The sequence below is a fragment of the Bombus huntii genome, chromosome 14 (assembly GCF_024542735.1).
Source record: "Bombus huntii isolate Logan2020A chromosome 14, iyBomHunt1.1, whole genome shotgun sequence".
In the NCBI taxonomy this organism is placed as follows: Eukaryota; Metazoa; Arthropoda; class Insecta; order Hymenoptera; family Apidae; genus Bombus; species Bombus huntii.
The window spans coordinates 7,872,877-7,895,924 of record NC_066251.1 but is presented as its reverse complement, the minus strand read 5'-3'; the positions used below and the strand labels follow the sequence as shown (position 1 = coordinate 7,895,924).

General features: G+C 31.5%; 7 protein-coding genes across 15 annotated transcripts; 5 read left to right on the top strand and 2 right to left on the bottom strand.

The window, feature by feature from the left end:
* Positions 1–301: 301 nt before the first annotated feature.
* LOC126873418 (DPY30 domain-containing protein 1-like) lies at positions 302–960 on the bottom strand. The gene is made up of 2 exons (XM_050634257.1): positions 697–960; positions 302–406 (listed from the first exon to the last, which is right to left on the bottom strand). Exons 1-2 carry the CDS (start codon positions 958–960, stop codon positions 302–304), a joined length of 369 nt encoding a protein of 122 aa, XP_050490214.1.
* A 641-nt stretch (positions 961–1,601) lies between these two features.
* On the top strand, positions 1,602–5,572 carry LOC126873306 (facilitated trehalose transporter Tret1-like). The gene is made up of 5 exons (XM_050634036.1): positions 1,602–2,597; positions 2,862–3,041; positions 3,626–3,822; positions 4,077–4,383; positions 4,771–5,572. The coding sequence occupies exons 1-5, from the start codon at positions 2,522–2,524 to the stop codon at positions 5,394–5,396; spliced, it is 1,386 nt and encodes a 461-aa protein (XP_050489993.1). The 5' UTR covers positions 1,602–2,521; the 3' UTR covers positions 5,397–5,572.
* Positions 5,573–5,765: 193 nt separating this feature from the next.
* Positions 5,766–7,160, top strand: LOC126873310 (uncharacterized). Its single transcript, XM_050634048.1, has 3 exons — positions 5,766–6,337; positions 6,418–6,724; positions 6,890–7,160. Exons 1-3 carry the CDS (start codon positions 6,121–6,123, stop codon positions 7,152–7,154), a joined length of 789 nt encoding a protein of 262 aa, XP_050490005.1. The 5' UTR covers positions 5,766–6,120; the 3' UTR covers positions 7,155–7,160.
* A 96-nt stretch (positions 7,161–7,256) lies between these two features.
* On the top strand, positions 7,257–9,153 carry LOC126873311 (putative odorant receptor 92a). Its single transcript, XM_050634049.1, has 2 exons — positions 7,257–7,644; positions 7,792–9,153. The coding sequence occupies exons 1-2, from the start codon at positions 7,261–7,263 to the stop codon at positions 7,846–7,848; spliced, it is 441 nt and encodes a 146-aa protein (XP_050490006.1). The 5' UTR covers positions 7,257–7,260; the 3' UTR covers positions 7,849–9,153.
* On the top strand, positions 8,704–12,453 carry LOC126873416 (putative odorant receptor 92a). Its single transcript, XM_050634256.1, has 5 exons — positions 8,704–8,923; positions 9,020–9,326; positions 9,512–9,772; positions 9,857–10,277; positions 10,403–12,453. The coding sequence occupies exons 1-5, from the start codon at positions 8,704–8,706 to the stop codon at positions 10,457–10,459; spliced, it is 1,266 nt and encodes a 421-aa protein (XP_050490213.1). The 3' UTR covers positions 10,460–12,453.
* Positions 12,454–14,402: 1,949 nt separating this feature from the next.
* On the top strand, positions 14,403–17,519 carry LOC126873308 (putative 3-methyladenine DNA glycosylase). 6 transcript variants are annotated; one of them, XM_050634042.1, is made up of 6 exons: positions 14,403–14,561; positions 15,317–15,474; positions 15,654–15,804; positions 15,874–16,083; positions 16,176–16,385; positions 16,462–17,053. In XM_050634042.1, exons 2-6 carry the CDS (start codon positions 15,382–15,384, stop codon positions 16,854–16,856), a joined length of 1,059 nt encoding a protein of 352 aa, XP_050489999.1. In that variant the 5' UTR covers positions 14,403–14,561; positions 15,317–15,381; the 3' UTR covers positions 16,857–17,053. The 6 variants fall into 6 exon arrangements, with proteins under 6 accessions (XP_050489999.1, XP_050490000.1, XP_050489998.1 ...); XM_050634043.1 differs by lacking the exon at positions 14,403–14,561 and adding an exon at positions 14,576–14,688; XM_050634041.1 differs by lacking the exon at positions 14,403–14,561 and adding an exon at positions 14,872–14,986 and having other exon boundaries at positions 16,917–17,519.
* LOC126873300 (vacuolar protein sorting-associated protein 18 homolog) lies at positions 17,319–22,966 on the bottom strand. Of its 4 annotated transcripts, none has more exons than XM_050634024.1 (19): positions 22,806–22,966; positions 22,327–22,439; positions 22,029–22,212; positions 21,801–21,964; positions 21,499–21,675; positions 21,344–21,391; positions 20,911–21,100; positions 20,732–20,853; positions 20,396–20,611; positions 20,192–20,308; positions 19,899–20,123; positions 19,646–19,828; positions 19,254–19,571; positions 19,046–19,181; positions 18,746–18,967; positions 18,530–18,681; positions 18,174–18,271; positions 17,785–18,096; positions 17,319–17,694 (listed from the first exon to the last, which is right to left on the bottom strand). In XM_050634024.1, the coding sequence occupies exons 2-19, from the start codon at positions 22,405–22,407 to the stop codon at positions 17,631–17,633; spliced, it is 3,009 nt and encodes a 1,002-aa protein (XP_050489981.1). In that variant the 5' UTR covers positions 22,408–22,439; positions 22,806–22,966; the 3' UTR covers positions 17,319–17,630. The 4 variants fall into 4 exon arrangements, with proteins under 4 accessions (XP_050489981.1, XP_050489982.1, XP_050489979.1 ...); XM_050634025.1 differs by lacking the exon at positions 22,806–22,966 and adding an exon at positions 22,541–22,799; XM_050634022.1 differs by lacking the exon at positions 22,806–22,966 and adding an exon at positions 22,576–22,799.
* Positions 22,967–23,048: the final 82 nt, after the last annotated feature.

Below are 23,048 nucleotides of genomic sequence, written 5' to 3'. Positions count from 1 at the left end.
CTATCATATGGTCAGACAGTGACCTGTTAGTATAGAATGAAATAAATGGCATTCATTCACTATTATAGAATAAATATTAGAGTAAATAAAAATTTAATTTTCAACGAGTATTTTAATTTCCCAGCAGTTTTTCGTTTAATTGCAATTAATATCTTAGTATTTATTTAGTAACTGCGTTATTGAGTTCGGTACCCGTTATGAGAATTTACTTTTATGTGCACAATTCGATCAAGTGAGTAAATATATATGTATAGTTTATAAATAATAAATAGAGAAAGAGACCTGTTTAGCAAATCTATTACTATTCATGCATAGTCTCGTAACGTTTAAAATTCCAGTCACGCATTCCTTCTTCTTCTTCTTCTTCTTCTCTGATGGATACCGAAAATTCCTCTTCTTTAGATACCTGAAACATTCGTTTAAGATCTTTTCCTTGTTCAAAAACGAAAAATATTTTTGTTTATCATTATTGAAAAGAGAAGAATAGTAATTAGAGAACAGATATTTATAATTAAATATATGCGTTCTGTATATTTTTGAACCACAAATGCATAAAAATCCGTAATCCAATAAATGTAATGTTTCTTTAATTTATTACACGTCAGAATTTTGTTATCATTTAAATATGACATATGAAGAAAAAAATAATAAAATATTAAATCCGATGAGGCATAAAATTCTACTAATAACACATACTGGTTCTTCGATCATAGACCGGAGATAGTTTAACTCGTTATCCTTCTCCAATTGCCACTGCCTACGCTCTTGACATCTTCTATAATTCAATAACCAAAATCCAAGATAAGTGACAGGGTCGCAAGGTTTTCTTGCTACAATTTCCTTAATTCCCATCTTCAGTGGCAACTTAAAATACTTTCTTAACCATTTACCATCAAAAGATAGTTCTACTTCATCTGTTAAACTTATAGAACATAGTGTTTCACTTTCTTCTTCTAGCATTTTTTCTTCAGTATCATCTTATAATATAATGTAATCATATAATATAATTATCTCATCATAATATTAAGTGTTATCTATTTTTCCAATATTTCATGATATACTAATAGTGAAATTAATCATCGTAAATGTACCTGAACGTATGATATTTAACTTATTACAGACTTTTGTAAGAGTTTCATCAACTTTTTTATCATTATCGTCGTAATCTTTAGAAGTTTTCTTAATTTCATTATTCATTTCGTCACATCTTCCTGAGATTGTAGTTAGAGGTAAACAACCTAATTGACTAGTTGAATGCAGTATTGTCAACATCTCTTTTGCCGTTACTCTACTGGTGACAGTATAATACACAGCTAAATTGTACTTTTTATGATAAAATGAAAATAAAATATGCCATTTCCTCCAGTGTACGTTAATATAATTAATTGTAAGGAATTAAACCACTATCTGTCCACGCTAAAATTATCCAAATTGAGTTCATTTTACCTTTTGTTCCCATGAATGTAAACTTTCTGTTCAATATTCTTCGCAAAAGAGTTTAAAGGATCTGGAATACTTGTATCGCTTGACAGAGACTGGCCTTTTTTCATTTTGGCCGATCTTTATTCTGAAATGTATAAAATATTCTAAATATCAATCAAATAAGAAAAGATTTAATATAATTAATTATCGAATTTAATTAGGACTATGAATATTATTTACATGTATATACATTGAATTTGCAGTGAAACAAGGTTGAATCGCAATTTTCGCTTAACCAATTTAATACCAATCTCATTTAACAAATATATAAGGTGAACTTAATATAAAAGTGTTATAATTAGTTTTCTCAAGAATTACCATAAATATTCTTTTTATAAGAGAATTCTACTCATTTGATAAAGAAATTAATTAGAAGTGGAGAGACTCTTGTTACTTCCACTGTTATCTTCTCTGATTCTTAAGAGTACATCTCATAACATCTTGCATAATGTCTACAATTGATAAACTGACTTGAAACGCGCCCGTACGTCAATTTTTGCATATCAAATGATTGTAATCGTACTACAGTGTTCTCAAATTATACACTGTATCCACGACGATACCAGCTTCACACATCAGTCTTCCATGCGTCTGCAATAAATTTCGGAACAATAGTTCTTAATGTTGTTATTAGCTATTTGTGACGTGATGTTGCGATAACGGTGCAGAACTGCCAATCACTGCTAATGAATGTTTACGTGATCTGATGTTTTTCAGAAATTTCATACCGTATTCCGATTCTAACCAGATGAGTATAATCAAAGATAAGAAAAATATAACCACAGAAATTTCCAAGATAAGAGCTTTTTCATGTGCCCACGCTGAAAAGACAAACACATGTGGCATACATAAGAATCAAACTTTTACACACGGGGCATAAATATATCAAGGATCTTATCGGGATGCAAATCTTACGATCTCGACTGGTGTCTTCCTGCTATAAGTTCCATGAATTATATGAGTCAGTTCGGATAATTTCATCCAACCTAGCAACGCAACCATTACATCCTACACATCTCGTCTGATACCAAGAATCAAGATGTCTATTGAAAATCCAAAGAAAGATGCGGATAAAAAAATCACGATCTGGCCACAATGGCTAGCCACGTGTACACGTAAGTATTACTAAATAAATTTCTAGTCGATGCTTAAACTTGAGAAGAACCTGGCATTTAGAAAGCGAAAATCGTTGTCTGAAAGTTCACGAACGCGATGTTTGCATTAAATTTGATCAAGACGATTTAATACAATCTCTGGTGTACATCAAAATACGCCGTATACCGTACATCAAGGTGCCTATATAAGCTATGTCTATGAATGAGCTAATGAAATTACTCTCGCATCCGTTGACACAACTGTTTCATGGCCGTTTGTGACAGTCAGCTTAGCTGTTATCGGAAGTGGTCTCGCGAATGGTTGGGCATCGCCGTACTTGGCTCAACTGACATCAACGGAAGCGAACACACCTTTGAAACTGACAGATACCGAAGCGTCCTGGGTAGCCTCCCTTTTAAATCTTGGTCGCCTGGCTGGGGCTTTGCTCAGTGCACTGTGTCAAGGTAAGATCGTTTCTTCATTATCAGAAAGAAGATTCGTCTGGCCAGATCTACTAATTTATCCTCTCCAGTCACATCACAAAGACATAAATGACCTTGAAAATTGTGTCTAATATATTCTTGCGAATTTAATACTAAATACTTGTTTCATTTAGATTGTTCAGTATACCAGAAATGTCCGATAACTTTGATAAACACATATGTAGTTAGTAGTTGACCCGATCGATACTCTCTTGCAGCACACGTCCAAGTGGCCAAGCAAGGCAAACAATGGTGATCAACATTGTTAATCGAGAATTGAATAAGAACAAGGCAGCCACGACTCAGCACTCGTAGAAAAACATGATACGAAATTGTGGTACGTAAAAAAGTAAACGCAGGAGAATAATTGTAATATCGATAGAGAATCGTTGATAGAGAATCATTGAGAAATGCATTTCCGATCTTTAATCAAAGATTTAGAGGAGATGTAAAACAACTCGATTAAAAATCTCCACTATATATATGACTGAGTGATATGTGACTGAGTTGTGGTGATCTTGTTCTCAGGTAAATGTAGCTTTAACATATCACAACATCATCTTCAGAGTATATTGGACGAAAAAAGGTACTTCTGCTTGGTGGGGTACCATTGACCGCAAGCTGGATATTCAGCATTTGTGCTACATCAGTCATGTGGCTCTACATCTCTAGATTCTGCTCGGGAATCGGATCGGGAATGATGTGGGCTGCATTGTCCTTGTATCTAAGCGAAATCGCCAATCCGAAAATTCGTGGGTCACTGGTAAATTCTTATTAACTCTTATATCTTACAATACACAAGCGAAATGAATGAAAAATACTTTATGTTATCGAGACAACTGTTCATAATTTTTATCAAGGAGTATTGTCTAAACTTCTATATCGTATATCAATTAAATTAATTAAAGCGGTCTAAAGTATCTTAAAGTATCTTAAAATAACCTTCTTTTTATCTATATGAATATTTTGAATAAGATTTCTTATCCGATAAAGCTATAACTGTGGTCACGTCTTCAGATATCCATGAACGTGAATGCATCTTCCGTTGGTATGTTCTTGGGTAATGCAATGGGTCCTTATCTGTCCATGGAGATGTTCGGGTACGTGAGCCTCGTTCCGAGTATCCTCTTCATGATCCTCTTCAGTTTGATACCCGAATCACCCTACCATTACCTCCTGCACGGAAATATCGACAAGGCTGAGGCATCCTTGAAGTGGTTTAGGCGAGAATCTGACGTCAAAGCGGAGATGCGAGATCTTCAAGAATTCGTCGACGGAGCTGAAACTAATATTTTCCTAAAGTTGAAGGAGTTCCTCATGCCAAGTACTCGACGATTTTCTTTTTTACTTCAAATATTCCCAGAAAAGTTAACGACGGAAGAATTCATCGTTTACAAGAGAACAAGTTTAATTTGTTCCAGAAATTCCGTGTTTCGTTACTAACACTTCGTCCCGATATAGTTATTAAATATTTGAGATTGTTTCCGCGAAAATTAATATCGTCAAGTTATACGTTCGTCAAACCTATTAAACATGGTATTTCTGATAGTTTAGTTTCCTCTTACGATTTTCTCCAAACTAATCTCGAACAACTTTAGTAAGCTTCGTGCCCCTTTCTGTTCTCTTCGTAATGAAAATTTTAAGTACCCAACTTAAGGAACTAATAACGAACGAAACGATCAATCCCGAATTTTTCTCTATTTTATTTCAGGTAATTTAAAGAAACCTCTCGTCATAATTGGTGTCTACGTGTTCTCCTACGTGAGTGGACACAGTGCACTGAGCTCTTACGCCGAAATAATCCTGATAAAAAGCAGAATTGCCGTAAAACCAAGCTTAGTAGTGACGATCCTTGGATTCTCTACAATCGTAGCTGGCTTGGCATCTATGTTTCTAGTTGACAAATTTGGTAGAAAATGTTTCTTGATAATGTCTGGTATAGGAACATCGATGTCCTTGGCACTTTTAGGGTTGCATTTTCATCTCCTTTCGTTAGAATACGATCCTAACAGCTTGACGTGGTTACCAATAGTCGCGTTATTAACTTTTAATCTCTCCATGTCTTGTGGATTGCAACCGATTCCAAGCACACTTTTAGGTGAAATGTTCACTGCAAATATGAAAAACATGGCCTCCTTATTCGTGAGCTCCAGTAACGCTTTGCTTTCTTTCGCGAGTGCAAAATCTTATCAACCTTTCCTAGATTTAGTCGGTGACAAATTTGTGTATTGGACTTATAGTATTTGTGTGTTATTTTCGGCGCCGTATGTCTATTTTTTAATCCCGGAAACGTCGGGAAAGAGTCTCATAGAAATCCAACGATCGATAAAAAAGTGATAGCGCATTAAACTCTTCTTTCAATTTCACAACAGCTTTACCTTGCCTAAAAAAGATAGATCATTGTAAGATGAACAAAAATCATAAGACTATAACTACTTGTACTATTTATAAAATGCAAGTTAATTGTAAGCTATTGTATAGTTATTTTAAGACACATTCATCCTTTGTAATTTTTCATTCTATTATTTCATCATATATTTCGACAATATATATATATATAAACAATACCTATAAATGAACTAAATTTGTTCAAATATGTTATGTATTATTGAGTCTTAACTATTGTACCTTTCATACTTCCATAATACAAAACTTTATTGTTTACGATAACGATACCAAGAGGACGCGCAAATACAGACTAACTTCTTCATACAGACTCTCCTAACAATCTATTTCTATAAGACGTATGCTACTCATGGTTAGAGTTTCAACGTTAGAAGAATATTGTAGCAGTTTATATCTCGTTCCTACTACTTACAGCATCAATTATTAATCAGATGATAAATCGAAAACAAACGAAATAAAAAAGAATACGTACAAAATGATGACATCAATATTGAAAATACTTCGATTGAAGAGGCAAAACGAATAAAACCGTATATTTAAGTATCTACTCTATAATATCGTTATAAAGAATTCCCTGCCGCAAAACTTTGTTAAGACATATACGAGGAAGAGTTTTACTCGCGGACACGCACCCAATTTCACATGAGGGGAGAAGATGAAAGAGCTATCTACTACATTCGATTACTACATACTACCGAATAAGATCTTCTGCAGCATAGTTGGAATATGGCCTATCGGAGAAAGAAGTTCGACATGTAGTAAAATATTTGCGTATTTCCGCTTAATAGTATCATTAATTGCAATCAGTAATTTCTTCGTGCCCGAGATTATGGCCGTAGCGTTCTATTGGGGCGATGTGGAAACCGTAATAGGTAAGTTTTAATAGAATTGAGTCAAATTTGTCATTTTATTTTCTGGCAGCGTAACCAATCAATATATCTTCTTGAATTAGGGATAGGAAGCAATTTAATGTCAGCCACGCAGTTATTCTTTAAAATGATCTATTTAGTAGCGAGAAGAGAAAGAATATACAGACTTTACAACGAGATACGAATTCTATGGGATTCTACCGATGATCCTAACGAAAGGAAATCTTACGAACAAATCGCTTATCGGGCACGGATTGTTACGATCACTTTTTCTTCATGCTTCCTATGCAATCTAACCACCTTCTCGATTGCTACGATTGCCGATTATTTTAGATTTGCATACAACGGCAACAACACTAACGACAATCGACATTTACCTTTTCTTGTCTGGTAAAGATCATCCTTCTCCACTTAAACTTCTCTCGTTGTTAACCACAAAAAAGACGGAAAAAGATATTACAATATTTAAATAAAATATTATTGTTAATCTAGATATAAAGAAGGACTTAATTACAGTTGTTTTTCTTAACTTATTATACCTAATGTCACTATTAGGTACGGCACAGACATCTCGGCATCTCCCAAATTCGAAATCGCTTTTGTTGGTCAAGTCATGACAGCTATGATTGGACTTTCAGCAATCACTGCCATAGACTGCACGTTTATGACTATGATCCTACACGTGTCTGGACAATTTATACTTATCAAGACCTGGATTAATAAAATTGGATTTGAAATGAATCGTAAATCTATTGACATGGACAAGTTTGAGGAGGACCTATTTAAATGCATTCGTCATCACCAACGAATGATACAGTAAACATTTTTCTACTTCCAATCTCTTTCTTCTCGCAATTGCATTAATCAACTTTTCTCCTCGCCGATTAATATATTTCTTTAAATTCTTTTCATTTGTGCTTCTGACGATGCTACTACTTTTATACAGCGTGGTAAATGATGTGAATAATTTGTTAACACCCATCATTTTCATGCAACTTCTTACGAGCGGACTAGAAATTTGTTTAAGTGGATACGCAATGCTCGATAACGGGACAAAAATTACCGACATACTGAAATTTACATCTTATTTTATTTCCGTGACGGTACAACTACTTTTATGGTGCTGGCCCGGTGAAATTCTTGTCCAAGAAAGTCAAGAAGTTGGACAGGTGGTTTATTTCAGCGTACCATGGTACAATTTACCTCCCATTTATCGAAACCACGTTTGCCTTATGATAATTAGGGCACAACAATATTGCAGCATCACAGCATTAACTTTCAAAGTGTTATCTATTCAAACATTAACGGCTGTAAGTAATCATTTGCTTATTCTAAAAATGAGATATGCAACAGGCCAGAAATAGCCAAAATATAAAAATCTATGTTAATATCAAGAAAAATCAATTTCTGCAAAACCAAAAAAAAATATGAAGATTAAAATATAAATTTGATTTCAGGTATTCAACACAGCTATCTCGTATTTTACTGTGTTACAACAAATGCAACAAAACTAAATTCCAACGAAAACAGTCAAATGTTCATTTATAGCGTAGTACCCTCGTACGACAGTGCAAAAAGTAGTCTAAAAGAAAATGTAAATTTCTAAGTCATATTGTATCTGATATTCTAGAATCGAATGTAGATATTGCTCATAGATTGTTATCCTTTGGAATTTTACAGATGCATTTCCATCTTCTTTCATTGAAATAATTATAAACTTTTAATTCATTCATATTCTTCTCCTGAACGTTGGCGATCCCAAGCACATTTTTGGATAAAATTTTCACTAATTTCAAAAATCTCATTCACATAATCCTTCTGCTCGAGAATTCTAACAACACTTGCATTATTTTTATTACGTTATATCTCATTTTATTAGCGAAATTGAATTAAAAATAGACTAAAATAATTTAAATATGTTATTATTGCTAAGAACTGTTCGTTATTGTTTCTTTGAAGATAATATCAAAAAGAACTAGAAACAAAGACAAATTCTTCTATACTGTTTCTTTCAACAGTCTTCTATACTGTACTTCGACTTGGTATATACTAAACATAATTGAAGATTCAACTATGTTACATAAGAAACCATTATATCCATTTAGGTAATGCCCCCTCTACTTACAATATAGACTATTCATCAAACTACAAATTAGAAATAAGGGGGGCAAAATAAAGGGAGACATATTGCAGAATAACGTTAATATTGAATATACGTCGAGTGAAGGGGAAACGGAAATAAATCCTTATATTTTAACATCTGGTCTATAATATTGTCATAAAGAATTCTCTACCGGAAAACTTTGTCAGGACATACGAGACACGGTTTCATTCGTAGACACGCATCCAATTTCGCATCAAGGGAAAACATGAAAGAACTACCTAACACATCGATCGATTATTACATACTACCGAATAGGATCTTCTGTAGTATGGTTGGAATGTGGCCTATCGAAGAGAAAAGTTCGACGTGTAGCAAAATATTCGCATATATCCGCTTGATATTGGCACTAATAGCAATCAATAGCGTTTTTGTGCCCGAAATTATGATGATAGTATCGAGTTGGGGTGATATAACGATCCTAGCAGGTAAGCCTCAGTAAAATTGACTTATATCTCACATTTCTTCGAACAAACTACTATGATATCTTGTGGCAGCGTGTTAAATTAAATTCCTCGAATTAGGAGTAGGATGTGTTTTAACCACGGTCGGACAACTGTTGTTCAAAATGATTTACCTAATAGTGAGAAGAGAAAGATCATATAGACTTTACTATGAAATACGAAGTTTATGGAACATTGCTAGCGATTCGAAGGAAATGCAGTCTTACGTAGAACTTGTTTATTGGGCACGAATTTGTACGATAGTTTTTTATTCGTCCTGCATGTGCAATGTGATCACTTTCTCCATTGCTGGAGTTGTTGATTATTTTAGATTCGAATACAACGCAAGCAGTACAGATAACAGCCGACATTTACCCTTTGTTGTCTGGTAAACATCATCCTTTTCTACTTATATTTCCTTTGTCGTTGATCACAAAGTAAAATGAATAGAAATATATTATATTATGCAATATTTATATCATAAAATTTTTGTTATCGATAAGGATTATCTTATTTTATTTAGGTATAAAATTTATTATTTCTACTTTTTATTATACTTAATCTCATTATTAGGTATGGTACAGATATTTCAGAATCTCCTAAATTCGAAATTGCTTTCATTTGTCAAATTCTATCATCCATGGTTTGCGCTACTACGATCTCTGGCTTGGATGCTTCTTTTATGACCACGATTTTGCACGTGTCTGCTCAATTTAGACTAATCAATACCTGGATCAGTAATATGGGAATTGAAATAAATTGTAACCCAAATTACACGCGAAAGATAAAGATGGAACTAATGAGATGCATTCGCCATCATCAACGAATGATACAGTAAATATTTTCCTACTTCTAATCCCGTTATATTTGCAATTTTATTAATCAATTTTTTTCTATTAATATTTTTTATTACCGTTAAATCATACCGATTCCTGTCCAATTTGTGTCTTTGACAATACTACTACTTTTATGCAGTGTGGTGAACGAAGTGAATAATTTGTTAACACCCATCATTTTCATGCAAATTCTTACGAGCGGGATAGAAATTTGTTTGAGTGGATATGCAATGCTAGATAGCGGGACAGCAAAAGCCGATCTAGTGAAATTTATATCTTATTTCATTTCCATGGGGATACAGCTCTTATTGTGGTGTTGGCCTGGTGAAGTTCTCGTTCGAGAAAGTCAAGACATAGGGCATGTAGTTTATCTCAATGTACCGTGGTACGATTTACCGCCAATTTATCAGCAACATCTTTGCCTTATGATTGTTAGGGCACAACAATATTGCAGTATTTCAGCATTAACTTTCCAAACATTGTCTATCCATACATTGACAGCTGTGAGTAATTTAATCGAAATATTGAACTGTGTTGAATTTAAAAAATAATATTTTTACGTCGACAAAAATTAATTCTTACGAGATTAACAGGCAGAAAAGTGAAGATTTAAAAAATTTGATTTCAGGTATTCAACACAGCTGCCTCGTATTTTACTTTATTACGACAAATACAAGAAAAGTAAACTTCAAAGAGATGAGGAAGGCAATCTATGATTTTGCTCATATTAAAAACAATTCCCTTATAAAACAGTTGGATGTACATCCATAAATGCGTAGGATCTTCGTACAATTAGCTTGTAATTAACAAAAAGAGTAAATTTTCATTTCTTAGCGTACCTGATATTATTTTTCAATCGAATGTAGAATTTCTTTTATCCAAGCAATTCAGTCTCTATCGAAATTATTTACGTTATTCACATTACATGAAGTTTACGTAAAACTTCGACATAATATCCATTTTATTGATTTAAATCGATAGATTACAGCTTTCCAAGATACTACGGATTCTATCTTCTATATTTCGATGCTCAAAATGAAGATACATTTCGCTTAACATCAGAGTTAAGGGTGGCATGCCGTGTGTTAGGACAATTGCTGCTGCTGTTGGGTCTTATAGCACGACACAATTACCCAGAAAACTAAGGAGTTGGGTAAAATTTAGCGGATATCTGTGCCGATTACTGTCAAATGGGGCTTTAACTAGTTCCAGCATTTCTGTGATTTTAGCTGTCTTCAAGATACTGATTTTCTTCCTTTGGTTACTTCCATATTTTCTTTTCTTTTGAAACGGTTTAGGTTCCTTGAAAATGACTAGATTCTGTATGGCTGAATCATTGTTGTCTACGGGAGCGTTATTTATTCCGGTATCACTGTTATCCGTAAGAACTTATAATTTGATTGAAGCTTCCGTAGTTGTAGACTGTGCTCTTGTTTGGTATGATTTGTCACTTGAGATAAGGAAAATTCCTCTATTATCTGGGATGGCTGGGGAACACTGCTATTCTGTGACGAAACGTTAGTCTTATTTTTTTCTTCAGTCCTGGTAGACCCTGGAATGTTATCAATTGCATACTCTCCCTTCGGGAATCGCTTGGCTATATGTCCTTCGTTACAGCTGAAGGAGATCAGTTTGTCTGTAAATGCGAATATTCTGTAGGGATTCCATAGTATGTGATAGAATCTTTGTGATGTCTCCTGGGTTGACGTATAATTGTCTTCTGATACTCAAAATGTGTGAGAAATCCGATTCGTGAAGTTCGGCTCGCAGTAAGGATATTTCGAAAGTGATTCAAATATTATTTCTCTGAGAGGCATTCACTAGACTATTCTAATTGGGAATTGTCGGAGATACATCTGAAAAAATGACTCGTTAAGATAAAGAGATAAGTGATTTTAGTTCGATATTGGTGCTGTTTATACTCGTACTTTTATATTTGGTCGCTAATTCAATGGCTAACTTTGCAGAATCTAAGTAGAGACATGTCCTTGCATTTGAGATGAGTAAGATGAACCTAACTGCGTTTTGGATCCTATTATATTGACAATAACATTTGCATAGGCTTTGACCGACATACCTCCTGTTGCTGTCAATATTATGGCCCGCTCAGGGCAAAGCAATATTGTAGTATCACAGCATTACCTTTTAAAGTGTTATCTATTCAAACATTAACGGCAGTGAGTAATCATTTACTTATTTTAAGAATGAGATATGCAACAGGCCAGAAATGGCCAAAATATAAAACTCTATGTTAATATCAAGAAAAATCAATTTCTGCAAAACCAAAAAAAAATATGAAGATTAAAATATAAATTTGATTTCAGGTATTCAACACAGCTATCTCGTATTTTACTGTGTTACAACAAATGCAACAAAACTAAATTCCAACAAAAACAGTCAAATGTGCATCTATAGCGTAGTACCCTCGTACGACAGTTCAAAAAGTAGTCTGTAACAGAAAGTGTAAATCTCTAACACATACTGTATCTGATATTCTATAATCAAATGTGGATATTGCCCATAGATTGTTATCCTTTCCAATTTCACAGTTACATTTTTATCTTTTTTCATTGAAATACTTATTAACCTGTAATTTATCCATGCTTTCTAAATGTCGATACCAAGCGCCCTTTTAGATGAAATTTTCACTACAAATATCATGAACATGATTCTCCTACACGTGAATTCTAACAACACTTGCATTATTTTTATTACGTTATATCTCATTTTATTAGCGAAATTGAATTAAAAATAGACTAAAATAATTTAAATATATTATTATTACTAATAACTGTTCCTTATTCTGTCTTTGAAGATATCAAAAAGAAGTAGAAACAAAGACAAATTCTTCTATACTGTTTCTTTCAATAGCCTTCTATACTGTATTTTGACTTTGTATATACTAAACATGACTGAACATTCAATTACGTCGCATAAGAAACCATTATATCAATTTAGATAATATCCCTTCTACTTACAACATAGACTATTCATCAAACTACAAATTAGAAATAAGGGGGGCAAAATAAAGGGGGACATATTGCAGAATAACATTAATATTGAATATCGAGCGAAGGGAAAACGGAAATAAAACCTTGTATTTTAACGTCTGGTCTATAATATTGTCATAAAGAATTCTCTACCGGAAAACTTTGTCAGGATATACGAGACACGGTTTCATTCGTAAACACGCATCCAATTTCGCATCAAGGGAAAACATGAAAGAACTACCTAACACATCGATCGATTATTACATACTACCGAATAGGATCTTCTGTAGTATGGTTGGAATGTGGCCTATCGAAGAGAAAAGTTCGACGTGTAGCAAAATATTCGCATATATCCGCTTGATATTGGCACTAATAGCAATCAATAGCATCTTTGTGCCCGAAATTATGATGATAGCATCGAGTTGGGGTGACATAACGATCCTAGCAGGTAAGCCTCAGTAAAATTGACTTATATCTCACATTTCTTCGAACAAACTACTATGATATCTTGTGGCAGCGTGTTAAATTAAATTCCTCCTCGAATTAGGAGTAGGATGCGTTTTAACCACGATCGGACAATTATTGTTCAAAATGATCTACCTAATAGTGAGAAGAGAAAGATCATACAGACTTTATTATGAAATACGAAGTTTATGGGACACTGCTAACGATTCGAAAGAAATGCAGCCTTATATACGACTCGCTTATTGGGCACGAATTTGTACGATAGCTTTTTATTTATCGTGCATGTGCAACGTGATCACTTTCTCCATTGCTGGAGTTGTTGATTATTTTAGGTTCGAATACAACGCAAGCAGTACAGATAACAGCCGACATTTACCCTTTGTTGTCTGGTAAACATCATCCTTTTCTATTTATATTTCCTTCGTCGTTGATCACAAAGTAAAATAAATAGAAATATATCTGCTGCAATACTAAAATCATAAGATATTTGTTATCGATATGGCTTATTTACTTTATTCAGACATAAAATTCAGTATTATTAATTTATCATACCTAAACACGTTATTAGGTATGGCACAGATATTTCGGCATCTCCCAAATTCGAAATCGCTTTCATCTGTCAAATTCTATCATCCATGGTTTGCGCTACTACAATCTGTGGTTTGGATGCCTCATTTATGACCACGATTTTGCACGTGTCTGCTCAATTTAAACTAATCAATACCTGGATTAGTAATATAGGAACTGAAATAAATTGTAACCCAAATTATACGCGAAAGATAAAGATGGAACTAATGAGATGCATTCGCCATCATCAACGAATGATACAGTAAATATTTTCCTACTTCTGATCCCGTTGTATTTGCAATTTTATTAATCAATTTTTTTCTATTAATATTTTTTATTACCGTTAAATCATACCGCGTCCTATCCAATTTGTCTTTGACAATACTACTACTTTTACACAGCGTGGTAAATGATGTGAATAATTTGCTCACACCCATCATTTTCATGCAACTTCTTACGAGCGGACTAGAAATTTGTTTGAGTGGATATGCAATGCTCGATAACGAAGCAGAAATTACTGATATACTGAAATGCACATCGTATTTTATTTCCGTGACGGTACAACTACTTTTATGGTGCTGGCCCGGTGAAATTCTTATCCAAGAAAATCAAGAAGTTGGGCAGGTTGCTTATTTCAACATACCGTGGTACAATCTACCGTCAATGTATCAGCGACACCTGTGCCTTATGATTGTTAGGGCACAACAATATTGCAGTATTTCAGCATTAACTTTCCGAACGTTGTCTATCCATACATTAACGACTGTGAGTACTTTAATCGAAATATCGAACTGTGTTGTATATAAAAAGGAATATTTTTATCCGGGAGGAAACATCAATTCTTACAAGATTAGAAAATAAAGAAGTGAAAATTCAAAAAGTTTGATTTTAGGTATTCAACACAGGTGCCTCGTATTTTACTTTATTACGACAAATACAAGAAAAGTAAACTTCAAAGAAATAAGAAGCAATCTATGATTTCACTCGAATTAAAAACAATTCCTATCAAAAACAATCGAATGTGTATCCATAATAATATCCGTAGCATCTTCGTACAATTAGCCTGTAATTAATTAAAAGAGTAAATTTTAATTTCTTATCGTACCTGGCATTATTCTTCAATCGAATGTAGATGTTGCCTGTAATATCCAATCTAAAAACCCTCGTCAATCGTGGAATACTAAACAATCGTATGTATTAATTAATTCGTTATAAAGAGCACATATTCTCATGCAGAAATGTAAAAAAATTCATCGTACCTCTTTTCAAAAGGAAAAAGTAGTGCTTCTTTTTTAACACGTTTCAAAGAATAAACCCAATACATAGCACGAATAAAAATGATCTCACTATATTTTTATAGTGGCAACATTGATATTTGACGTTTATATTTTGCGGGAAAACTTCATTGCATTTGAATTTTAAATTTTAACAGTTTTCATCAACCGGTCAAACCTAACCCCAACTCCAATCTAATCTGGTAATGTTAAGAAACATGTTGTAATTTATGTTATTTTTCGTAGAGACTATTAGTCGACAAACGTTTAACAGTTTTATAGCTGTTCATTTCACGACTTGTATTACACTAATGAAGAGAACACGATCAACTTTAAAGACACATTCTGTCGAAGAAAAAAACATTGATGATATCGACACAGATGAAATGAAAACCAAATCAAAGGTTTACTATTAATATTTAATTTTTAAAAAATATTATAATTACTTTTTTTAAACAAATTGCTGATTTTTTTCTTCTATATGTATTTATAACTGCTTTTATTAAGAACAATATAAATTCTATAACAATAATGTAACTTTCTTTTGTAACATTCTCATATGTAAAATGAACATTTTTATTAGGGTGTGGAAGAGAATTCAATGGTGCAAAATAAAAATTTTAAAGATAAAGAACTATCTAACACAGCAGAAACATTGAAACCACCAGTAGAAAATGTTCAGAATCTGGAACAGAAACAAACAAATAAACTCAACTTTAAAAGTTTGAGAGATAGTAGGTGTCTTTAAAACAATAGCTACATATTATATTTAATGTATACTTTTACATGATGTATACATCTAGGGAATAAAGGGATTGACGAAGAACTTCAACCAAATATACCTCCTCCAAAAAGTAAACCTAGAGCAGTGGTAGACCTTAAAATGATGAAAGAAGAATTAAAACAATTGGAAGATCCACCATTGACTGCATGGGAAAAAGAAATATGTTCAAATAGATTGCCATATTCATTTTTCAATTGTCCTTGTGAAGAATTAGCACAAAATTTATTAGGTAATATTGCAAATTATCTAGTTCTCTTAACTATTCAGCTTATACAATATACATTACAAGTATGCAGTATTAATGTATGTTTATATATTCAGGGAAAATACTAGTTCGCTGCCTAGAAAATGGTACTATTTTAAAAGGTAGAATTGTTGAAACAGAAGGATATTTAGGAGTAATTGATAAAGCATCACATACTTATCAAAATAAAGTTACTCCTCGTAATATACCAATGTATATGCCACCTGGTACTATATATATATATATGACATATGGAATGTATCATTGTTTCAACATATCTAGTCAAGGTGAGTGAAAAATAAAAAAGTATTAAAAGTAAAAGAATTAGATACAGAATGTAGTATTTTACAAAAAAATATTTAGAGTCAGGAGCGCATGTATTAATAAAAGCAGTAGAACCTATGCTTGGCCTTGATTATATGGAATTATTAAGAAATATGCAGACAAAAGAAAATAAAAAAGAAAAGGAAATAGTAAAAAATGTTCAAAATTTTAAAAAGTATGAACTTTGTAACAATCCAACCAAAATTTGTACAGCTTTTGTTATTGATGAAGATATCTTCAACCAGAAAAAGATTTATGAATGTAGTGATTTGTGGATAGAATATGATCCTTATATAAAATCAACTACTATTGTAGCAGCAAATTCTGATGATTCAAACAATAATAAAGAGAAAGTGTGGAGATATTATGTATTAGGAAGTTCTAGTGTTAGTCATAGAGATATTAAATCTGAAGAACATGCATATACTATTTAACACTTTCCATCTTTTGTATTTCATATTCTTCAATAAAGAAATATCCTGGTAAGATTTTAGGTGAAGGGTGTGCTGTTTTAATAAGGGCAGTCGAACCCTTAGAAGGTATTGGGTATATGACTAATCAACGAACTTCAAAGAGATCATCGAGTGCATCTAAAAAGTTATTAAAAGATTTAAAGGAACATGAATTATGTAATGGTCCATCAAAGTTATGTATGGCGTTCCAGCTGCATAAAAATCATAGTAAATATTCCTTGTGTTCTTGGAAAGGTTTATGGATCGAAAATGCTGAAATAGAGAAATTCAATATTGTTAAATGTCGTAGAATAGGAATAGATAACTATGGAGAAGAATGGACAAATAAACCATTACGGTATTATATTTACGGGAATAGAGCCGTGAGTAAACGAAATAAGGAAGCAGAAAAGTATTTAGAACTGAATTAAATTACAGCTAATATAATATATACCGAATATATTTAAAATTAGTATTTTTCAATATAGTTTAACACATTACAGATATTTATATTTCTGTATACATATAAGCTGATGCATACAAAATCGTGAAATACATAATCTATATTATTTTAAGATTATATTCGAGCTTTAGATTACAATTTTTAATGCATTTATAAAATAAATAATTTTCACAATTAATAAAGTATAATACATAATCTATTTATCACAAATGATCATCTTGATATATAAATGTAATATAAAACATATGTATGCATTTAAAAATATTTTCAAAATCAGCAATATTTCATATAACTCATATCCATTCTTTCATCACTCTCTCATAGTCCTCTTCTTCAATAAATGGTTTATCTATAGACCTGTAACATAAGTTTCATTATTTTAGTTTACCGTTTTTTAAAATAGTTACATATATATATATCGACATAAACTAAAAAAATATAACTCACTCTATCATTAGTTCTCCACAATATAAACATTCAGATGCTATTAAGTCATCAATGTCAGCCTTGATTTGATCTTTTGTAGATAAAGATACAGATCTGACTGATCTAGTATCTTCAGGTCTATTTGAAAGAGCAGTGAGTTGTCTTTGAAGATCAGCTAGCTTCGTTCTCTGATCCATTGACAACATAGGTGTTAATGCAGCTACAAGGCAATCACTATGAAATCTGTGTCCACATGGAAATACATAAAAAGGTCGTAGTAATAATTGAACACCACAAGTATTACATGTATCTTTTGTATTTATAAATGTGCACCTAAAAAAATGTAATAATGTCATAATGATATAATGATATCACATCATTAAATAATCTATTATTATTTATCGATTTACCTCGTTCTGAACTCTTGTATATCTTTCCTAATAAGTTCTGCTGCTTTTGTTGCTTCTTGCATTTCTTCTTTTAAATCTTGAATATGTTGGTTATATTCCTGTCAAATACAATTAAAATAAACACTATTTGATCGATATTTGTAATGTCGTGTTAGCTACGTTAAATCTTCGGCGACAAGTTACGTATTTCGTCTCACTTAGTTCATTGACATTCAGTGGGAAAGAAAGACACTCGAAATTTTGTAAAACTCTACTACTCTACTACTCTTAGCTTGTTAAATATACTTATTATTAGTCAGCTAACATCAATGGATGTAATGACACTATTGTACATGCTATCTGAAAAATTATTTTACCTGCAATGAATTGCAAATCGCATCCTTAAAGTGATCTATAGTAACAAAATCTGAAAAGAAAGGTAATATATCTTCTATTCTGACTATATCGCAATGCTGCAAAAATTCCATTGCTTGCTGTATGTCATCTTTCTCTCGAACTACGTGTTCAGCTAGAATCACAGTATGTTAGAATTGGAATAAAGTATAAAATTAAAAATTTATATTTCTGATTACCAATTTTCAACCATAACTTTTTCCTTAATTCATCATCATGATCGGAGGGCATAGCAGCTATTTGTTTAGCAAGATCAACATTAATTGTTAAAGCTAAATCAACTGCTGTTGTCCACAACCCAAGCAAAGCAGACAACTGTACACAAGCTTCTGTTAAGCCAACCTCTTGGCACAATCGTAATGCATAATGCACATCATAATGTACCATATTTATATCTTGACCTAAAGTAAATTTATAAACATCCCATTAAATATATTATTAAATTACAATTTTAATGAAAGTATAGTCTGAAAAATTACCTTGCGAGCTAATATAACGCATTACTTCATCTCGTTTATAACGAGCATATAAAGATAATAGAAAATTGTGAATTGCCTGTTCTTGACAACTTTGTTTATAAACGCAAAATTCTAAGTATCTGATTACTTCTTTTGCCTATAATAACAAACATTAGTTAATTGTTATAAACACTAAAATCCAGATGTAATAAAAGAATAAATATCTTACATGTTTTTCATCACTATTACAAGATACTAAAGCTGGTAGAAGCTTAGATGGCTTTAATAAAGATCCCTGTGATATTAGAGCAGTCATTGCAGGACGTGGTAATTCTTGTAAAAGAATACCAGCAAACTGATAAAATAGCTCTTTATTATTTTGGCTTTTCAGAACTTCAAGAGCATCTAAATAATTATTTTTATATAAATGCTGACGTATCACTTCTTCATAGTTGCAATGCATTATAGTTAAACGAATAAGATTGTCTTTATCACCATGACTTGCCATTAAATCATATATAGTGCTACGATTTCTTTTTATACATTCCTGAAATTAAAATAAACTTTTCTATGCCAAACTTTTTTGGATAATACCATACTTGTTAATGATATTATTAATACCTCAACTTTTGGTATTGCAAGAAAGCTATCAAATTGTTTTTGTAATTCTAGATATTGTGGATCATGTAAATATGATGTATTGTTACTCCGTAATACACCCATTTGATTCATAAATAGTTCAATTACCCATACAACAATCATGGTTATTTGCGTTTTATCTTGTGTTTTTAATCCTTCAAGTTTCTAGGTACATATAAGATTAAATTATTTCAAGTATTTAAATTTAGAAAACTTAAAGTAACAAATATAATACCTTTTTAAGAAATGTCTTTAAAGCGTCTATTTGCCATTCCTGTAGAAATTTTAAGGAAATTACTTCAAATGACGAATGAGTATCTGCATAGATGAGAGCACTTTTTTCATATTCCTTATTCTTAAAAAGCATTTCTGCTTGCTTTACAAGCACTTGATCTATATGTGCTGGATTATCTTTACAATATTGTTTCGCAAGTTCAAATTCACCTTTATCAACGTAGATCTATTTAAAAATAATATATGTATCTATTAATGTATACCATTAATTGATACTAAATATAGTAGTTTTACCTGCCAAACATTTCTATCTTCTTTATTAACTTTATATTTAAATACTGCTCTTTCACTATAAGCCCATATAGAACGTGTTGCATAATCTTTAGTAATATTAAGTAATCCTCCCACTGCCTAAAAATTGAAATTTTCTTCCTAATGATACTATTCAAACATAATAATTACAGATCTTGTTATAATCGTAATTCATTCTCCACATACATCATTATAAATGTCTTCGAATATCAAATCCTGATTCAAAAGCGACATGCCTTTCACACGGTCTGTATAAAGTAATAAGGCATGAAATTCTGTTAAAACAAAAGATAATGGTGGAGTACTTGTTTGTGAGGTATTGATCCCCATTAGACTTGCCTCAGGACAAATTAACATTTGTTGATTTGTTAACACACTTTTTGGATCTATTTTTGGATCAATCTAAATAAATGGAAGTTATAAAAGAAGTTTTACAGGAAAATATATATTAAATTACAGGAAAATAATAGGAATAATTTAAAAATTACAAGAAAATATAGTAAATAACAATGAAATTATTACCTGAGCATAAAATATACCAGGTTCGGTTAACCAACCAAACGATTTTGGTAATATACCAAGTGAAGGATAATAAAATTGAATTTTAGAATAAGGCAAATTATTTATTACTTCATTGAAGCTCTCTGTAAAAATATTGGTTTGATTATAATCGTAAAATAACTTAATGAAGTAAAATTTACCTTGTACATTTAAATATTTGTTAAAAATTTGTTGTAATAAAGGTTTTTCTTCTGGATTTTGTACTGCTCCAATATATTGATAAATTCGCATAAGAGTAGTAACAATAATCACATATTTGTCAGTATTTGGTATTTTATGAAACTCCAAACCAGTAATTGGTGGTTTACTATCTTTCCCTATATCAAATACCTAAAATAAGTAATTAAATATTGATTATATATCAATATAATGCAATACGATGGTATATCATGATAAAGTATGATTATGATATGAAAATAGCAGAAATAATAAGCACAGATTAAAATGATTAAGAGACCGTAATTTTGTATAAATATAATGCTCCATTACATTATTTTCAGGAGCTCAAAAATATCTTTGTGTTTTTAGCATACAGTTGTTTTGCACATGCAGAAAATATAATTTCTAACTCACCAATCCTTCTACCTCTTTAGCACCATAAAGAGGTAAATAGTTAGGAAGCTTTGGACACAATGAATAATGATATAAGGGTAACACTTTTATTATTATGAAATGATAATGTTTATTGGCAATGACATTAAAATTTCATTTATGTATTTTATTTATACCTGACGCCAATATTGTTCCAGGCTTGTATTAAATATTTTATCACCATCTAAACCAATTTCTGTTTCAAAAATGAGGCCTTTTGAAGTTCCTAAGAGAATTGGACCTGTAGTAGTTTCGGAAGAATTTGAAAAGTTCCATCCAATGGCAGTAATCTCATGTCCTTTGAATTTACCTGCCTTAAATAAACAAATCTTGAAAGCTATATTTTTTTATAACAATATTTATATTTCTATAAATTAATATAAGTTATATCACGTATATTTAATTAATTATATTAGTTATATTTATTCATCGTATTTACCTGTTTTAATTTTGTTGTTTTTCTGTGTAAATAAAATAATTCAGGGGGAGGGTTAGGAGGATCTTGAGATTTTGGAACTAGAGATATCAACAAGTGATTACCTAAAGGATCAAGGAACATTCTTGACATTTCCATATTCATTGCATATTTAGATATATCAATCTCTGGAAAAAAAACATGTTGCGTATATCTTATGTTTTATATTATGATTCATTAAGGAAGAAGTACCTTCAGGTGAATCTGGATGTTTCATGTCAATACGTAAGAGGAGATTATTAGCCATGGCAATAACAATGATATTATTGTTAACAACAAGATGTAAAATTTTGTCCGGTGGTAAAAAGTTAACTTTTTGTTTAATAAAAATTGGGCCATCATCTAGAAATTTCATTTGGATAAATCCAGCAGTACTCTAAAAGCATAAAGAAAGAAATATTAAATGAAAATTTTAAAAGTATTTGTATATATATATATAATATATATGTTATATATATGTTTAAAAAGTTTATATTACATATAAACTTACTATATCTGGACGAATTGGTGGTGTATATACTTGTTTTGATCTTTGAGATGCTTGTTCATACTGATCAAACATTGATGTCATTTTTATCAGTCTATGTAAAACTGTTCACTTTACTACAATTAAATACACATTATAATTATGCTTCACAATTTGAAGCCTAATCCATAATATAATAAAACATAATGTATTATGTTACACATTAAAATATAAGTACTTTAATTATGTTATTGATGTGAATCTCTAATGTACCTTTACAATGATAGCTTCAACAAAAGTTTCATTCAACTTTAAATTAGTCGTTTTATAATTTACTGCATATTTTGTTATAATTCATTTTTAAATTAAATACATATATCGTTACAAATCAAATTAAACTTAAATTTACAAATATTAAATTTACAATGTTTTTCAACAGAGACTAGTATCTGACAGCAACTTGACAAATTCAGCTGCATTGGTAACAATGATAAAATACAAACCTGTATAGATAGAAAACTTAGATAAAAATATATATAAAGCTTAGGTGATTTGATATTATACATTATTTACTATGCATAAATATAATTTTATGCGACAGTAAGTTATGGCAGAAAATTCATGTAAATTTTGCATTTTATTATATCGTTTTCTAGTATCAGGGTTAGTATCTAACAAGTACTGTTGGTAAGGAAGGATATAGTGAGTAGTAAGTGGTAAAGTAATTTGCAAACATCTATTAAGCA

Excerpts from the sequence above, each read along its gene's own strand:
- LOC126873310 (XM_050634048.1), top strand. The coding sequence starts at position 6,121 with ATGAAAGAGCTATCTACTACATTCGATTACTACATACTACCGAATAAG. Across the intron at positions 6,338-6,417 it reads CGATGTGGAAACCGTAATAG|GGATAGGAAGCAATTTAATG; the intron begins GTAAGTTTTAAT and ends TTCTTGAATTAG. Across the intron at positions 6,725-6,889 it reads CATTTACCTTTTCTTGTCTG|GTACGGCACAGACATCTCGG; the intron begins GTAAAGATCATC and ends TGTCACTATTAG.
- LOC126873416 (XM_050634256.1), top strand. The coding sequence starts at position 8,704 with ATGAAAGAACTACCTAACACATCGATCGATTATTACATACTACCGAAT. Across the intron at positions 9,773-9,856 it reads CATCATCAACGAATGATACA|AATCATACCGATTCCTGTCC; the intron begins GTAAATATTTTC and ends TTATTACCGTTA. Across the intron at positions 10,278-10,402 it reads CTATCCATACATTGACAGCT|GTATTCAACACAGCTGCCTC; the intron begins GTGAGTAATTTA and ends ATTTGATTTCAG.
- LOC126873311 (XM_050634049.1), top strand. The coding sequence starts at position 7,261 with ATGCTACTACTTTTATACAGCGTGGTAAATGATGTGAATAATTTGTTA. Across the intron at positions 7,645-7,791 it reads CTATTCAAACATTAACGGCT|GTATTCAACACAGCTATCTC; the intron begins GTAAGTAATCAT and ends ATTTGATTTCAG.
- LOC126873418 (XM_050634257.1), bottom strand. The coding sequence starts at position 960 with ATGCTAGAAGAAGAAAGTGAAACACTATGTTCTATAAGTTTAACAGAT. Across the intron at positions 407-696 it reads GGTCTATGATCGAAGAACCA|GTATCTAAAGAAGAGGAATT; the intron begins GTATGTGTTATT and ends CGAATGTTTCAG.
- LOC126873306 (XM_050634036.1), top strand. The coding sequence starts at position 2,522 with ATGTCTATTGAAAATCCAAAGAAAGATGCGGATAAAAAAATCACGATC. Across the intron at positions 3,042-3,625 it reads GCTCAGTGCACTGTGTCAAG|AGTATATTGGACGAAAAAAG; the intron begins GTAAGATCGTTT and ends CATCATCTTCAG. Across the intron at positions 3,823-4,076 it reads CGAAAATTCGTGGGTCACTG|ATATCCATGAACGTGAATGC; the intron begins GTAAATTCTTAT and ends TCACGTCTTCAG.
- LOC126873300 (XM_050634024.1), bottom strand. The coding sequence starts at position 22,407 with ATGACATCAATGTTTGATCAGTATGAACAAGCATCTCAAAGATCAAAA. Across the intron at positions 21,101-21,343 it reads CTAAAGAGGTAGAAGGATTG|GTATTTGATATAGGGAAAGA; the intron begins GTGAGTTAGAAA and ends TACTTATTTTAG. Across the intron at positions 18,097-18,173 it reads ATACAAGAGTTCAGAACGAG|GTGCACATTTATAAATACAA; the intron begins GTAAATCGATAA and ends ACATTTTTTTAG.
- LOC126873308 (XM_050634040.1), top strand. The coding sequence starts at position 14,929 with ATGTTGCCTGTAATATCCAATCTAAAAACCCTCGTCAATCGTGGAATA. Across the intron at positions 16,084-16,175 it reads ATTAGCACAAAATTTATTAG|GGAAAATACTAGTTCGCTGC; the intron begins GTAATATTGCAA and ends TTATATATTCAG. Across the intron at positions 16,386-16,461 it reads TTTCAACATATCTAGTCAAG|AGTCAGGAGCGCATGTATTA; the intron begins GTGAGTGAAAAA and ends AAAAATATTTAG.